At 43.1% G+C, this 17,153-nt stretch overlaps 2 protein-coding genes across 6 annotated transcripts in view; one reads left to right on the top strand and one right to left on the bottom strand.

The window, feature by feature from the left end:
* The window catches only part of znhit1 (zinc finger, HIT-type containing 1), a 39,737-nt gene that overhangs the window by 7,318 nt on the left and 15,266 nt on the right, over positions 1-17,153 (top strand). The window contains exon 6 of one of the 2 annotated variants that reach the window (XR_007958698.1): positions 2-3,350. The exons of the other annotated variant lie outside the window; for it this stretch is intronic. The gene's annotated coding sequence lies outside the window, so the exon portion shown is untranslated. Of the gene's footprint in view, position 1; positions 3,351-17,153 lie in introns of those variants that run through there. 2 annotated transcript variants of the gene reach the window in all.
* Positions 6,097-17,153, bottom strand: part of ache (acetylcholinesterase) — a 128,922-nt gene continuing 117,865 nt past the window's right edge. For 3 of the 4 annotated variants that reach the window (XM_052044493.1, XM_052044496.1, XM_052044495.1), the window contains one exon: positions 6,390-6,632. In XM_052044493.1, the coding sequence (XP_051900453.1) occupies positions 6,511-6,632 (122 nt within the window). In that variant the 3' untranslated portion in view covers positions 6,390-6,510. Of the gene's footprint in view, positions 6,633-17,153 lie in introns of all 4 variants that reach the window. The other variant, XM_052044494.1, reaches the window with a different exon arrangement.

Raw genomic sequence — 17,153 nt, 5'->3', positions numbered from 1 at the left:
GATTTTCCACTATTTCAATGAACTTGTCTGGATTTAACCTGTGTAAAAACCCCGCTGGTCCTTTCCTGATGATGCCTGGATGTAGCTCAACAATGCGATTCGCTCTATACTATCAATGGAGTCATTCAATAAGTGCAGGGTCTGCCAAGGATGCCCATGTCCAGTGAATAAATAAAAATATATTTTAAAGACTTATCATTTGAATTTCTACCTCCAATTCTTCTGTAGCCTCTCCCACTTCCCATCCATAAAGCCCACGCACAGATTATGAATATGATAAAAAAAAACTTGTAAATTATATCAATGCAAATGTCTTTGCAATTATATCAGGAAAAAACTGAGTGATCAAGGCCAATGTGGGCCATTGGAAACTGATACTGGTGAAATTATTAGTGTAGTAAGGGAATGAGAGCTATGCTGAGTGATTGCTTGGTGTCAATATTTTTATCAGAAGTGGAGGACAGGGAGCCAGAACTCACAATGGAAATGATGTTGAATCATGGATGGGGACTCCAAGTAAAAAAAAAGCAAAACAAAGAAATTATAGCCACTGATGAGTGACAGATTCTCATGTTCAGATGACCTCCATCTCAGGGTTTTAAAGGAAGTAGAACGTTGTTGGTGTCCTAAATTTATAATCTTCCAACACAAGAAGTCAACACAAGAAAATAGGAGCAGAAGTAGGCTGTCAGACACTTCAGGCCTGCGCCTTCATTTAATATGATCATGACTGATCTATGCTGTCCTCAACACCTGTCCTGTGCCATTTCTCCATGCCCCTCTATTCCACGACCTATCAAATATTTATCCATCTCTCCTTTAAATACTATTAATGGTCCAACTTCCACCACCCACCTGGGTAGAGAATTCCAGAGATTCACCACCTTCTGCAAGAAGAAATTTCTGTGCACCTCAGTTTTAAATGACCAGCCCCTTATCTCATAGTTATGTCCCTTTGAGATTCTCCCACTGGTGAACTCCAGTGTTCTTGATTTGGGAAATCTTCCCATTTGTTGGAAAATTGTGCAGATTACTATACTGGTTTAGAAAGCTTAATGAAGGAAACCGGGAGATTATAGACTAGCGAACCTAAGATCTGCTGATGGAAATTACTTGGCTATATAAATAAATAAGAACTGAGCCACAGAATTTTGGAAAAAATGTTGGCTAATTTTTTTGGAAGGGCTGATTGACCACAGTAGTGGACAGGAGGTTGTCTATACAGTTCAAGGCATTGACTGAAGTCTGTCAGGGCATTACTGGTTAAAGTTGAATCTTGTAAGGATGTGCTGGGTGCAGGTGTAGGTTTGATTGCCTCTTAAACCTGCTGCTCCATTTCTGATCTTTGCCCAGCTCTCCTTTCCTGTCACTTCCCCATGACCCTCTATCCCCTCTGTCAGTGCAGTGTTCCCTTATCACTGGACAAGATGTTGGTCTAGCTTTTGTGCTCGCTTCTCTAGAGTGGAGCTTCTGGCTGAGAGCCAAGAGTGTGACCCACTGAACTGACTGTTACCTAAGGTTGCTTGATTAATAGCTAGAAGCTATTTTTAGCTAGTTTTTCTCTGTAGAAATCAAAATAACAAATCTGTTGAAGAAAATCACCAGGTTATCAATATAGATACTTTTATTGAAAAGTGCACAGATTATTGCATCATGACAATACATTCACTTACCATGCATAATATACAATGCCCTTTGACTCTGAATACCTTACTGAAGAAGAGGCAGTGTTTGGTGTCAGTGCAAGACTCTAAATACTCTTATTACAATGTAAAAGAATTGAATATAGCAGTGGAGAGTATCAAATCTTTTTCCAAAGTGCATCCTCTACTGCACGGGTCAAAGGCAGCAGGTGTATGGGAACAGTACCACATCCAAGATCCCCTAAGTCACACACCATCCCTACTTGGAAATAGATTGTTGACCCTTCACCATCAATAGGTCAAACACCTGGCATTCCCTCCCTGACACCACTGTTGGAGTCCCATTATTATTTCTCCTGTGTGGACTGCAGTGATCATAAGGTGATTCACTATCACAAGTAATTAGCACTAGGCAATAAATGACTCCAGCCATGCCTGTTTTTCCAATAATTTATAAAAAGAAAGATTAAACAGTAGTTCTACAGGAAGCATACATTGATGTGTCAAAAATTTAAAATGCCATTTTTCATTGGCTACAGATTAAGTTTTAGTTGCTGTAAGATCCCCTCTGGTTATGTTTAGAGTGTGCTAATGTGGTAATATACTCAAAGTTGTGATGTTGCTGTGGACTGTCCCCTTCAAGGCCTCAGTGCCTAAAAATAACTAATGAGTAATTGCATTGCTTAAGGGGAATGTCTATGGAATGGCACCTTTAGGAAATCCTGAGCACTTCTGTTTGAGAAGAGACCTGGTTATTAAAGATCTAGCAGATGAGTAGATTTCTTCTGTTTAAGGTTAGAATTACCTGTTTTTCCTTCACTTGGTTCACATGCCTCTCAAAGTTCATTTGTTGTCTTACGAATGTTTTCCCAACCTGACACTTTCAGATATGTAGCTGTGTGGCTATTTATCTCTAAGCTGTATCAGGAATGAAAGGCTTGCCTGTCATAACTTTGGTGTCATAATTTGCCCTTCAGTATTTTGTTCCGGTGTACTCGTTTTCCCAATGTGGTAAACTAGGCATACAATTCATGCACCCACACCCCCAGAAACAGCAGTGTTTGATACTGATGGTTTGAGAGGTACAATCTGGGTGGAACACATCAGTTTCAGTAGTGGTGTGGAGTGTTTTTTGTATCCTCCTGTGAGGCAGATGAGGCCTTAGTTCAAAGTCTTATCCTAAAGATGACAATGTAGCACTCCCTTTGTCCTGCACCTTTAATGAAGACATTGGAATCAAGACCCTGGATTGGAGTTTGAACCCATGACCTGCCCACAAAGCAGTGAAAATGAGACCACAGCCTCCCAGGGAATTTCACAGGGAGACTGTAAAGGATCAAGATCCAGTCACATACTGTCTCTTTCTGGAAACTGTTTCAATCCTAAGCCTCTGTGTTGCCATTAACATTGGGAATGGGCCTTTCATAGTTGTCAAAGTGGATTTGCAATGGTTAAATCCCTCAAAACCTACCAGACACTGCCTCTTTGGAAAAGCACACAAATAACACAAATAAATAATTTTACAATATATCTTGGAGAAAAGTATATTTCACAGAGAAATTCAAAGTGGGATCAGTTTCATTCCCAATCTATGGGCGGCAAGCACAGTAATGTAGACATAGTGTACTTGCACGTGGGTTGTCTTGTTCAAGTGAGTGGGGATGATAATAAGTGTTTGCAAAGATTCTGATAAACAATGTAATGGCTGATGAAATGGCATGAAAAGTATGGGGGGGGGGGGGGGGGGGAGGGAGAGGATCAGCTTCCTAATTAATAGTGTCTCCAGTATGCATGTGGCAGGAAGGTAGTGTATCAACAACCTCCTCCTCAAATGACACTTCTGAAATTGGGACATCTGTTAGATATACACATTTAAGGAAATATTCCTGCCAGATTCCAAATCGGCAGACCCTAGGCAACAGATGGGTAGGGAGGTGGAAGATCTGTCCTTGGAGTGCTTCAATGCACCAGTTGCTGTCCAGGTTAGGGGCAGCACTGACAATGCCCAAAGGCAGTTGTAGGTAACACACGGGAAGGAGAAAAGCCTGGAAGTTCAAGCACACCTATAGGATGGTGCTGATGTCGAGCTCCAATTGTCATGTTGGTCATTGATTCACCACATAAAATCTCTGTTTTGGCCACATTGGATTGAAGGCTGCACATTTCACAGGCAAGAAATTGCTACCTGGTCTGCTTTTTCCAAGGCCAGAAGCTTATTGGACCTAGCAAGTGGGGGAGTTCGGAGCTCTGTTTGGGGGCTGGGGAAGAAAACTGGAATTAGAGGATGGCTGTGGGAGTTGGGGAGGGACTGAATGCTGTGAAATTATTGTGGGGGAGAGTTAGGAACAGCAATGAGGGGGAGTGGATTGGTTAGAGTGGGCAGGTTCTGTGGAGGTAGTGTTTTAGTGTGGTGAATGGAGCCCAAGGACCTAGGGAAGTACTGTCTGGCTGGTAAGATGGTGTCGCGGGAGTAACAGGAGCCAAGTACCCCTTCATGCTGAATGATAACCCCTTCATGCTGAATGATAACATGCCCTGCGTAACTGACATGGAAATTGTATCAGGGTCACAAGGATGCGTGAGTGCAGGAAGAGCGCCAGTCAAATTTCCAGATTGGCATAACATCACCAGCGATACTGACAATTGTACTGGATAAACCAAATTGATGTCCTGGCTGTTGTTGTTTATCACACTGTATTTCCAATGTTGTGAAACATGCTTCTTGTCTATAATAGTCATAGAGTTGTACATGCCCCTCATGATTTTATAAACCTTTTTATTTTATAAACCTCTATAAGGTCACCCCTCAACCTCCTTTGTTCCAGGGAAAACATTTATAGCCTATCCAGTCTCTTCCTGTAACTCAAGCCCTCCATTTCCAGCAACATCCTTGTGAATCTTTTCTGCACCCTCTCTAGACTGTAATCTTGGGATTGTTATCTAAGACATATAAATTGGCATTATGGTGCAAGAGAGCTATTCTGTGGGATGGGTCCAATGTAATCTGGGCTGGGATCAGTGTCCTGGTAAATGAAATAAGTAGGGGTGGACACAGTACTCAAAGTGCAGCAGAGATGTGGAGGTGATGGTTCATACGTGGACAACATTTGGGAGGCTATAGAGCAAAGCAGAGACCTAGTGTTGATTAGCAGGGCGAAAGAACGTGTTCCCTTATGCCATAGGAGGCCATTTGGCCCATTAAGTCTATGCTGGCTCACAGATCCATCCCATTCCTCCACTAATTTTTTTTTCTTTAACATATTGACATCAACTCCCATCCCACCATCCCCCATTTCCAAATTCCACCATCCGCTACTCCGGGTGTAATTTACAGCGGTCAATTAACTACCAACTCTTGCGTCTTTGGGAACGTGGGAGGGAAACTGGAGCACCCCGAGAAAACCCACGCGGTCAGAGGGAGAAAGTGCAAACTCCACGCGGACAACACCAGAGGTCAGATTGGACCCAGGTCTCTGTTGCTGAGGCAGTAGCTCTAGTAGCTGTGCCTTGGTGCTGCCCCAAATGCTGAGCATCTAGTAAGTTTTGGTATACTGAGGGATCTAGGTTGTCATTACAAAAAGGTATAAAATAAAGCAGCAGTTACAGTAAGTAATCTGCTGCCTCGGTCTTTCTCAGAGGGAAGCAGAGTTAGAGAGAGCAGGGAAGTATTGCTGAGATCACACAGTACTTTGATGAGACTGCATGCAGTTTTGGTTTCCACACCCAAGGATGGGTATACTGGCCTTGGAGTCAGTGCAATATAAATTCACCAGAGAAAGCCCTGGGATGGGAAGGATTTGACCTGCCATGAGAGAGTGAGGAAGCCTGGCTTTTATTCAAGTTTGGGATGAGAGGTGATCTCGCTGAATGTACAGGGTTCTGTGAGGGATGAGCAGGGTGGATGCTCTTTGCCCTGGTTGGAGATCCAGAATGGGTAGGGTGGGGGTGTCAGGATCTGGGGTTGGTTATTTAGGACTGTGATGGGGAGAAATTTCTTCTCTGAAAAGGTTGTGAATCTTTGGAATTCTCTCTCCCCCTCCCCCCCCCCAAGAGAACATGAGGGTTATGTGAATGAGTCTATCCAAGGCTGGAATCAATAGATTGTTGGGTAGATCAGAAGATCTAATGATTGGAAGTAGGCTTGTAGCAGAGAATCAGCCACGTTCATAATGAATAGTGATGGAGATTCAAGGGATGAAACAGGTTTCTACTATTTCAATCCATGGCTGAATGTCCTAGTGAGGGGCCTTTTGGGGAGCTAGGATCTTTGTTTGGGATGAAACAGGAGGGGGTACTGGGGGAGATGGGAGTGAAGGGGGTGGGGTGTGAATTGGGGAGAGTGTGGAAGGATGTGGGATGTCAGTAGATACAGGAGGGAGCACAGCGGAACAAGGGAGGGGAAGCTGGGATAGATAGCGAGAGGTGGAGGGGTTAAATATTGGGAAAGGAGTAAGAGTGGAGCAAGATATGGGGAGAGATAGAGAGTGGGTGATGAGGATAATGGCAGAGAGTGGGGAGGGGAAAGTGTTTGGGGGAGAGAAAATTGATCTGAGTGCACATGAGAGAGAATGTTTGGCGTGACAGAAACATGCAGTGGGTGGGCTGGAGGACAGTAAGACAACAGTAAACAGATGTGTGGCCATAGGAGTGGCAGCCGAAGATTTACGAGTGATGGTGAGATTGCATGAGAGGAGTAGGTTGTGTGACTGAGTCCAGGTAGGGGAGGGATGGGTTGCATTGGAGCAGTCTCAAAGGCAAGGTTTGTTGGTAGGTGCAGAGGGCCATGTAGTGTCACCAGGAACTAGACTGGGTGTCTGGTCAGTATCAGACTCTGCTCTCTGCCTCACGGCTACCTGCAATGCAAAGCTCACAGCTCAGCACAGCGCTCTTGCCTGCTGTAGTGGTCAAATTGGTTCTTCCAGTGCATCATGTAGGAGCTCCACCGATGAAATTCCATCTTCCACTGGCGCTCTGCCTCGTCAATGGTCTCTGGAAGGGAAGGAGGAGCAAAATAAGTTGAGCTCCTCTTAATGTTGTTACCAGCTGCTTAATGTAACTAGCAACTAAAATCAGCTGTGGCTTGGTAGGAAATATGAGTTGATCTCTTAACCTACTTATGACACACAAGACCATTCATCCCATTGGGTCCATGCCAGCACACAATAGTACAAACCCACTGCCTATCTTATCTTCCTGAAACCCTCAAATTTTTTCTCTTTACTTGCTCCATCAACTGTTCTTTGATTGTTTTGCCATTAGACTGCACTTGGGGTAATGTTACCCTACCTGCACAACTTTGGGACACGAGAGATCACAGGGAGAATGTATAAATTCCACATAGCCAGTACTCAAGGTGCCAACCTATCTCAACGTAGATTTGTTGCTTTGCAGTCATATGACCCAACCTAAACAGTTGGGAAGCAGTCTCTCCACCTAGTCACAAGGTTAGGAATTTGTAGAGAGGAGCACAAATGGAGTTTATATGTAAAATATTTGGGAGAGTTGGGGCTCAAAAATAATACATAAACTGACTGATCACTGTTTCTGAAGGCTCAGGTTTGAAAAGATGGGACCAAAAAGAAAATGAGTGTGTTAGTTTGGACCCCTCTTAGATTTAGCTTTTGTATAGTCAAATGGAGTGGAAAACAGAAAATGTAATCCAGTTATTCAACAGAGAAGCAACAGTTAGCCCAACATCAGTAGGAGGGAAAGTGTTAAGATTATTATTGTGCATTTGCTGACAGTGCACTTAGATAAGATATTTATTTATTAGTCACATGTACATTGTGTCTTTTTGTGTTACGGAGTATGTGCTGGGGGCAGCCCGTAAGTGTCGCCACTCTTCCGATGCCAACATAGCTTGCCCACAGCTCCTAACCTGTACGTCTTTGGAATGTGGGAGAAACTGGAGCAAACCCATGCAGACATGGGGAGAACGTACAAACTCCTTATAGACAGCAATGGGAATTGAACCCAGGTCACTGGCGCTGTAATAACGTTACACTAACTGCTACATTACTGTGCTGCCCCCAAGACAACTATGGTATGGTTAAGTAAAGCCCACATGGATGTTAAGGTTACAGCATAATAGATAAGTTGGGGCCAGTAGCTGTAGTGCATTTACAAATGTACAAACTAGGATCAATTGGAAACAGTCTCTCCTCTGAGTGATTTCATATTCATTAGGAGTTCCTTGATTCTGCTCTGCCAATTAATATCATGGCTGATTTGATTATAACCTCAGCTCCACATTCTATCAGCAGCAACCTTTCACCCCCTTAAAAATATTCAAAGACTACTTCCACCACCCATTCAGGAATGAATTCCAAAGATGCAACACCTTGAGAGAAAAAAAATTCACCATCCCTGTCTTAAACGGCCCATTTCTTAATCTTAATCAGTGATCCCTTAGTTCTAGATTCTCCCACAAAGGAAACATCCTCTCCACACCCACCTTGTCAAAACCCCTCAGAATTTTGTATGTCTCGATCAAGTCCTTCTAACTCTTCTAAAACTCTAGCAGATACAAGCCTCATTGGACAACTTCACCATTCCAGATATTTAGTCGACGTTCTCTGAACTGACCCCAACATCCTTAAACAAGGAGGTTAATACTATACACAGTACTCCAGATGCGCTCACCAGTTACCTATATATCTGAAGCATTACCTTCCTATTTCTATATTCAATTCCCAAGTAATAAAATGAAAACATTCTGTTGGTTTTCCTAATTACTTGCTATGCCTGCACACTAGCCTTTTTGTGAATCATGCACAACACCCTATCTCAGAGCTCTGTAGTCTCTCACTATTTACATATAAACTTTATTTTCCCTTCCAAAACAAATAATTTCACATTTCCCCGCATTATACTTATCTTGCCAGATCTTTGCCCACTTATCCTATTTGTATCTCTTTGCAGCCTCCTTTTCCTCTTCACAACTTACTTTCTAACCTTAATATTGTAGAGCTTCTGCCTCACACTTCCAGGGACCCAGGTTCAGTGCTGATCTTGGGTGATGTCTGTGTAGTGTTCCATACCCTCCTTGTGATTGTCTGGGTTTGCCCCAGTGGCTCCAATTTCCTCCCACACCCCAAAGGCATTCTGGTAGATTAATTGGCTACTGTATATTGCCCCCTAGTGTAGGTGGGGGGGGGGAGGGGGGAGGGATGGTGGTGGGATTCACATGCCACACTGGAGAAATAGGTTACAGGGAAATAAATGAGACCAATGGAATAGTGCTGAGAGCCATCATAGATTCCATGGGCTGAGAGGTCTCCTGTATTGAAATGTAATAACTATAGCTTTAGTTCATTTATATAAATTACAAATAGTGAATCCTTAATGTTAAACCCTGTGACCCATTGCATCTTGTCAACTAGAAAACCATTTATGACTGCACTCTTGTTAGTCAATCCTTTCTCTGCCAATATGATCCCTCCATGAACCTTTATTTTCCACAATAACCTGTAGCACCTTGTCAAATGCCTCTAGAAATCTATGAATATTACATCCACTGGTTTCCCTTTATCCATGACACATTTTCCTTCTTCAAAAAACTCCTAATAAATTGATCAAACATGATTTTCCCTTTCACAAAACCTTGCTGAGTTTGCCTGATTACTGCTCTAACCTCTTTATTAATAACTTGTAACATTTTTGTTTTGACAGATATAAAGCCAACTGGTTCATAGTTTCCTGCTTTCTGTTTCACTTTGAATAAAGGAGTTGCATTTGGTATTTTCCAATCTAATAGAACCTTACCTGAATCTTGGCATTTTTGGGAAGTTGAAACCAGTGCATTAACTAGCCACTTTTTTGAAATTCCTAGCTTTAAGTACATCAATACCTATAACCCTGACAATTTGCTCTGTACCGTCACACTGTGCTGATAACTATAATTTTCCAGATCTCACTTCCTTCAAATTCTTGATTTACAGCTATCTCTGAGATGTTACTTGTATTATCTGTCGGGCACGGAACTTAAAATGCTGCAGATGCTGGAAATCTGAAACAAAAACAGAAAATGCAGGAAAAACAGGTTAGGTTGCATCTGTGGAAAGAGAAGGGAAGTTAACGTTTCAGGGCCTAACCTGACCAGAGATACTTCCTTTGTCCAATCCACACCACCACCCCCCCCCCACAACTTAAAACTAACTTGTTTTCGCTCTTCCCCAGTTCTGACAAAGGGTCTTTGACCTGAAATGTCAACTCTTCACAGGTGGTGCCTGACCTCCAGTGTTTCCAGCATTTTCCGTCCTCTGTAGTGAAGACTGATGCAAAATACCAGTTTAACTTATTTTCCATCTTGTTGTTTTCCATTATTAATTTTTAAATAAATATTGTATGTAATGTTACACAAGGGGTTCTTAAGCACGATTAAGACAAGCAACATTGATGGGGAGGGTGGCGAGGAGCAATATGAGCATAGTTGGCAGGTTATTAAATGAACAGAATAGTAATAAAACTATTACTGGTGGGGCACTGCAGGATTAATGTGGGTCCCACAGCTGCTTACTATCTATATCAGTAACTCAAATGTAAATTAAGGATTGACCTATCCAAGTTTGCTGATCAAAAGCTGGTGGTGAAGTGGACTCTGAGGAAATAAATGGCTGGAAATGGGATCTGTCTGTATGTTAGTTTACACAAATTGCAAATAAAAGCCATTTCACAGAAGTTAAATGATATTGGTGATCATTTCCAAGACAATTTGCAACCAATGGGAAATTGGCCCTTCTGGGCATGATCCTTAGCAGTATGCCTGTCATTTTCTTGAGGAGTCGTGTGTATCTATTGACATTGTCTAGAACACAGTGATGGAAATTTGTGGTTAAAGGTGCAGAGGAGAACCTGCATTTAGAACTCTCAAAAAGAAAGAGTAAACACTGCTCAAATCAGCAAGATGTGGAAAGATCCCCACTGATCTATCAGTGTCTTGTTCTTTACATTTCTGGAACACATCCTTCAGCCTACCAAGCCCACGACAACCACCAAGCACCATTCCACACCAATCCTATTTAATCCCCATTTATTCACTCCACATCCTACACTCACCTACACTAGCAGCACTTTACAGCAGCTAATTAACCCACTAACCTGCAGTCTTTGAGATGTGGGAGGAAACCCAAGCGGCCACAGTGAGAAGCTGCAAACTCTACAGGCAGCATGAGGTCAGGACTGAACTTGTGTCGCTGGAGCTGTTAGGTAGCACCTCCAGCTGTGCCACTGTGCATAAGTATATTGCTGTCATTATAGCTTCTTGCAATTCACTTGCTATGATCTCTGCCAGTGTGATGAGTCCATTTCTTGCAGCAGAATGGGGCCACTTCCAACACAGGACTCTGTAGATGAATGTGCAGGAAGATGGCCAGATGTACTAAAGACAATACTCTTCCCTATTCCTCAATTCTATGGTAGCCTATTCCACAGCTGTTCCTTGGTTGCCCTGGCCAATTGTATCTCTAGCTAAGCTGTTCCAGTACAATTTATAATATTGCTATCTACCTAACAATAGGAATAATTGCCCAGGTATGTCCTGTTCACTAAAAGAATCCAGTCCAGCTAATTCTACTCACAATCATCAGCAAAGTTATGGAAGCTTATCAAGCAGCACTTACACATCAATAGCCTTATTACAGTCATAACAGGAATATGGTTGACAGGACTGGCAGCTCAATGTTCCAGGATACAGATGCTACAGGTGTGACAAGTGGTACAGGTAAGAGAGGAGGGGTGAGCTGTGTTTTTGATGAGGGAGGATATAGCAGTGCTTAGAGAGGATAGTCTTGGGGAGTTGTTCAGAGAGGCTATATGGGTAGAAACAAGAAGGGGATGATCACTTTGATGGAAATGTATTATAGGCCTCTCCCCCCGCCACCACCCCCCCCCCATAGTCAGCGGGAATTAGAGGAGCAGATATGTGGTTATGAGAATAATAGGGTAGAATTAGAGGGAGCTTTTAATGTCCCTAATATTAACTGGGTCACCCACAGTGCAAAGGGCTTGTACAGGGTGGAATCTGTTAAATGAAAGTTTCCTTACTCAATACGTAGAGGGCCCTACTAGAGAGGATGCAACACTGGACCTCCTCTTCGGGAATGAAGAATGGTAAGTGACTGAAGTGTCAATTGGAGAGCACTTTGGGGCCAATCATCATAATTCTATAGTTTTAAAATAGTTATGGAGAAAGGTACCCAGATTAAGGTCCTAAACTGGGGTGGGGCCAATTTTGGAGGCATTAGATAGGATCTTGCAGAGGTCAACTGGGTGTCACTGCTTGCAGGTAAAGGAACGACTGGCAAGTGGGAGGCTTTTAAAAGTAGAGTATCAAGAGTCCAGGGACAGCATGTTCAAGTTAGGGTGAATGGCAAAACTGGCAAGTTTATGACTGATGAGAGGTATTGAAGCTTTACTTAGGAAAAGGGGTCATACATCAGGCAATCGGGAACAAATAAAACCCTCTGAGTATAAGGGAAATCAGGAGGGAAAAAAGAGGGCATGAGATAAATCTGGCAGGCAAGGTTAAGGAAAATCCCAAGAGATTTTTCAGGTACATTAAGAGTAAAAGGGTGGAAAGGGAGAGAATAGGTCCTCTTAAAGATTAGCACAGACGTCTACGAATGGAGCCACAGAAGGTGGGTGAGATTTTCAAATGAGTATTTCTCATCAATTTTTTTTTACTGTGGAGAAGATCATGGATGCTCAGGAATTGCGGTAATTGATGTCTTGGACCACATAGGAATTACCAAAGAGTAGGTATTGATGGCCTTAAAGCATATTAAGGTGGATAAATTTCCTAGGCCTGATCAAGTGCATCCTCAGGCCTTGCAGAGATTTTTGCTTCATCTTTAGCTACAGCTGAAGCTCTGGAAGACTGGAGAGTGGCTAATGTACCATTATTTAAGGGCAGCAAAGACAAACCTGGAACTGCAGGCCGGTGAATCTGACATCAATGGTGGGCAAGTTACTGGAGGGGATTCTGAAGGATAGGACCATTTGGCTCCAGATCTATTGGTGTCTTGGTCCAAACACAGACCAGAGAGCTGAATTCTACAGGTGAGGTGGGAGAGCTACCCTTGACATCATTTTGTCGAACATGGCATCAAGGCAATAATCATCTCCAACAAGAGAGAGGCCGACTACCTACCCTTGACATTCAATAGTACTACCATCGCTGAGTCCTTCACAACCAATATTCTGGAGATCAGTGTTGACCAGAAACTCAATTTTGATCAGCTATGCAAATATGAGAGCAGGCTAGATATTTAGTGAGTAACTCACCACCTGACACCCTACAACTTTTCCACCATCTAAAAGGCATAAATCAGCAGCAAGATGGATTGATTTCCACTTGCATGGCTGAGTACATCTGAGGCTACAGGCTGGATGCTAGCCACACTGAAGCTGCCCACATGGCATCCCAGTCACCATCCCTAACATTCATTCACTTCAGCACTGGTATGCCATGGCTGCAGTGTATACTATCAACAAAATGCACTGCTTGCAAAATGCAAGTTACTCAACCTAGCTACCCTGACAGCACCACCCAAACCCATGTCTAACACTAGGGCAGAAGAACACCACTACTTGTAGGTTTCCCTTCAAGTCATACATAATTGATTTAGAAGTAAAATTATCAGTCCTTCATTATCATTGTGTGATGGATATTCACTTTCCAGGCCCCAAGGGGCTTATTGCTAACCTCAGCTTTTTAGCACAACAACAGAAACCCCAGAAAGGTTTATTGGTATCCTCAGCTTTAAGCACTGCAGCAGGAACTGTCCAAGGTTCAAGATTATTGTTGTTCACCAAGTTAAGTGTCTAACCAGTATTCTTTGCTCACCCTCTTGACTTAATCAATCGAGAGAAACAAGAGGGTCCCTGTTGGCCCACTCCATCCACCTGGCCTGATGAATGTAGTTGAGAAACATCACATAACCAGTGATACCAACTAGAGGAAAAACAGTATAAATGTTAGCAGGCAGTCAAGGTAGTTAGGAATGACAGAGAAAAGGGGTGACGGAAAGACCTAGAATTCATTCCTCAGCGACAGGCAACTTGCTCATCTGCAACTTGTTGCTATGACTTTTTAAAACTTGTAAGAATTGTACTTTTGTTTGGAAATCCTTTTTAAGTTGCAAATCTTTGTTAAGAATTATTAGAATTAAACTCATCTCAAAACAAACTGTTTAAACTGCTTTGTTAGCATCTCCTCCTTGGTTGAAGGGGGGGAGGGGGCACTGCTTGGAACAGTGATTGACAGTTGGACTTTTCCCATAGACACTAAAGTAGTGAAGTAAATTAGTCCTTGAAGTGTGGGTTGATACAGTACAAATCTCCCTAAAGTGAGGGTACTTGTAGATACTTACAACTTAAAGTCTTGATTTAAGTTTAGAGCTGTCAGACGGTACACTCAAGATCATCACAGTTGGATCCAAATCCTGGAACTCACACCCCAACAACACGGTGGGGGTACCATCACCAAAACCATTGCAGAGGTTCAAGAAGTTAGCACACCACCACCTTCTCAAAAGGATGGGCAATAAGTGATGACTGTCAGCAATACCCAGATGCTGAAGATGGACAAAATGGCCCTCCCTCAGTTCTCTGACAATAGTATTCTCTCCAGCCTGTTCCTTTGATAGTATCACATTCCTGCTCTGATAGGTGTAGTACTCCCTCAGTAGTGCAATGGGAATATTGGTCAGGATTGCGTGCACACAAGTCCTCAGAATAGCAAATGGACCTTGGATTTTCAGATTAAAGAGGTCCTCTCAGCAGTGAATAGTGACAGATTCTGACCACAGGACATTCAGCTACAGTAAAATGTGCACTCATAGTCCCCCTCTTTCTCTAACAGCCAAGCCTCTAACCTCTGGTGTAACAGTGTGTCATTTCTGTTTTTATGTTGCAGCCAGCTGTGTTTACCTTAGTCTTGCCTTGGGCACTACTTTTAAACAATGCACACAAAACATTTTAAAGATGGAAGTGATGAGCAGCATTTACTTTTTATTTATAATAATTACACATGCAGGAAGTAAAGGACATACAAGGAACGTGTACTTTGGCAACAGAAAATCAGATATGCATTTTACATGCAATAAAACACAACCTCATATGGGTCAAAAGAAACTAAAGTATCACAGGGAGATTCACAAAAGCAGCACAACATAAAATGAAAGTTACAAATCATAATACAATTAAAATAACAATATAGGGAAAAAAGTTCTGTTTTACACAGAAATTGTGTTAACATTTGGGAGGGGCAATGGTGGCAGGAGAAATAAAACTGAACAAGGGGAAGGCAGCTTGAGGGAAGGGGGAGAGAAAACAAGCATAACAGAATCAGGGAGTGAGGGAAGAGAAAGATGGAAAGCGGCAGAAAGGAACAGATAAACACAGGCCTAGGGAGAAGGAGAATTAAAACGACCACCCCCAAAACTGGAAAGGGAAGGAAATATGAGAGCAAGAGAGGAAAGAAAAATCAAAGTATTATTGAGAATGGATGAGAAGACAAGTATAGAGTATAACACTACCCTCCCACCTACATGGTGTTGAGATTTAGTGAACACCCAACACTGATTTGAGATGAGCACGTTATGAAGACAAATATCTAACTTGCAGATTGCACCCCTCCAAGGACAAGGTCCTCACAATAGCCACTCTGGAAAACATGACCTGTCCATTGATCAATGTGAGGGGAGGGGGTAACTTGGGAAGTGCAAACTCTTCTATGGGGCAAGAGGAGGTGCCTGATAGAGATATACATTTGCTTTGCAGCTCCAGATGGGCAAGCCCCACCTATCCAAGGAATTCCAACCCTGCCAGGCTTGCCCTGGATGTCACCAGCCATAGGGTCAATTTTGTCAGAAGTCGACACTGGGAGCAATCTAATAGTCCTTTGGGATTAGCCGATCACTGCACCCCCATGTGGCCGGGCAGAACCTGTTTTGTTCTGCCCACCAGTCCCAGTCATGGCCTTGCTAACTGAGCAACAGCTGCAGTGTACAGCAAGGTTATGACTTGCAGGCTCTTTTCATTATTAGGCAGTCCCTCAGCATCAAGATGACTTGCTTCCACTCTGGTTTTGTGGGTTCCAAGTTTTCTGAGGAGACCAATAGAGAAACCACAGACTCTTCCACAGATGGACAGGAAGTGCCTGCGGCAGTGGGCAGCTGGGTACTTTGAGCTGGTTAACTCCTTTCAATATTTATGCAGGGTCTGTTTGCTCCTGCTGCTTGCCCACCACCGCACCCCCCCCCACCTCCCCCCCCCCCCCCAACCACCCACCAAGGCTCTCAACACCATCCTGATAGCTCCTTCCCCACTTTTGAGCAGTCATGGCCCAGGAGTCAGTAGTGATGCTGCATTTCTTCGAGGCAGCTTTGAATACATCCTTGAATCTTTTTTTGTCTGTCTGGTAAATCTCTTCCAGTTTCAGGAGTCTCATATCAGAAATATGAATGATATGAACTGGTCAAGGACCTGGGACAGAGAAACATCAGTTCTACTCAAGTGTGGAGTAGTGTCAATGGGTCAAAATGGTCAAAGGTGACAAAGCTGCTTTGAAGTGAGAGATGCTACAGCAATGTGTATTCTTGTTTCTCTACACCGTTCCCTCTGGCTTCATTACAGAGGCTCCACATCATTACAAAACCCAGCCATTTGTACCCTGGACCCCCATGTGGCTGGGTAGAACCTCTATTCCAAGTCTCTACTTGCGACTCCCCCAGGCCCAGTTCAATAGCTACAAAAACCTTTTGCAAAATCCTCCATACCAAAACTTCATCAGGATAGCACAGCCTTGCTCTCTTACTCAGGAAGCAACTTGGAGACAACCATTTGACCGCAGAAGCTTAATGGGAAAAAAAAGTTTCAGAACTGTTCTGCCCTTTGAGTGAGGAAGTGACTCCAGTCATCACTTCAGATCTTAATACTAGGAGCCATTGTTCCTCTGCCCCAACACAGATGGTGTCTCTCCCTCCCTTCAATTTGCTTTAGAATTTATTAATAATTAATAGATTGTTCAGTGAACCTACTCATATTTCCTTTATAAATGGCCCCATTTACTCTTGGCATTCCATCCTAACCCATCCCCATCCTCCCCTTGCCCTTTCTACTTCAATTTCCAACAGTAGCTTCATACATCCCAACAGTCTTGAAAGGTTGGCTGCTGATTCTTTGCCACACCTGCCCCCTGGTGGAGGGAGGGGAAGTTACCATCCAAGGTCCAAATCCTACTTCAGAGTACTGTGCCTATTTACTTTTTCTGTAGAGTTGCGATTAATTCATTTGTGCTGCTGCTCCCTGATCCTGCAATGATTCATTTGCACTCCACTTTTTGGCTCCTGTTTGGCAGTGATGCTGGGCTGACGGGATCAAAGAGATTAGATCATCTTCAACCTAGTACAATGGCATTTACCCGATGGTTTTTTTAAAATTAGGTGGCTTCTTCATCTAAGAGCAATTAAGTCAGAGGACTGAGCTGTTGAAGCCTACTCCTATACA

This window comes from Pristis pectinata, chromosome 37, assembly GCF_009764475.1.
Source record: "Pristis pectinata isolate sPriPec2 chromosome 37, sPriPec2.1.pri, whole genome shotgun sequence".
Classification (NCBI taxonomy): domain Eukaryota; kingdom Metazoa; phylum Chordata; class Chondrichthyes; order Rhinopristiformes; family Pristidae; genus Pristis; species Pristis pectinata.
Note: the sequence above shows the minus strand (reverse complement) of the source record. Positions and strands in the feature narration are given on the sequence as shown.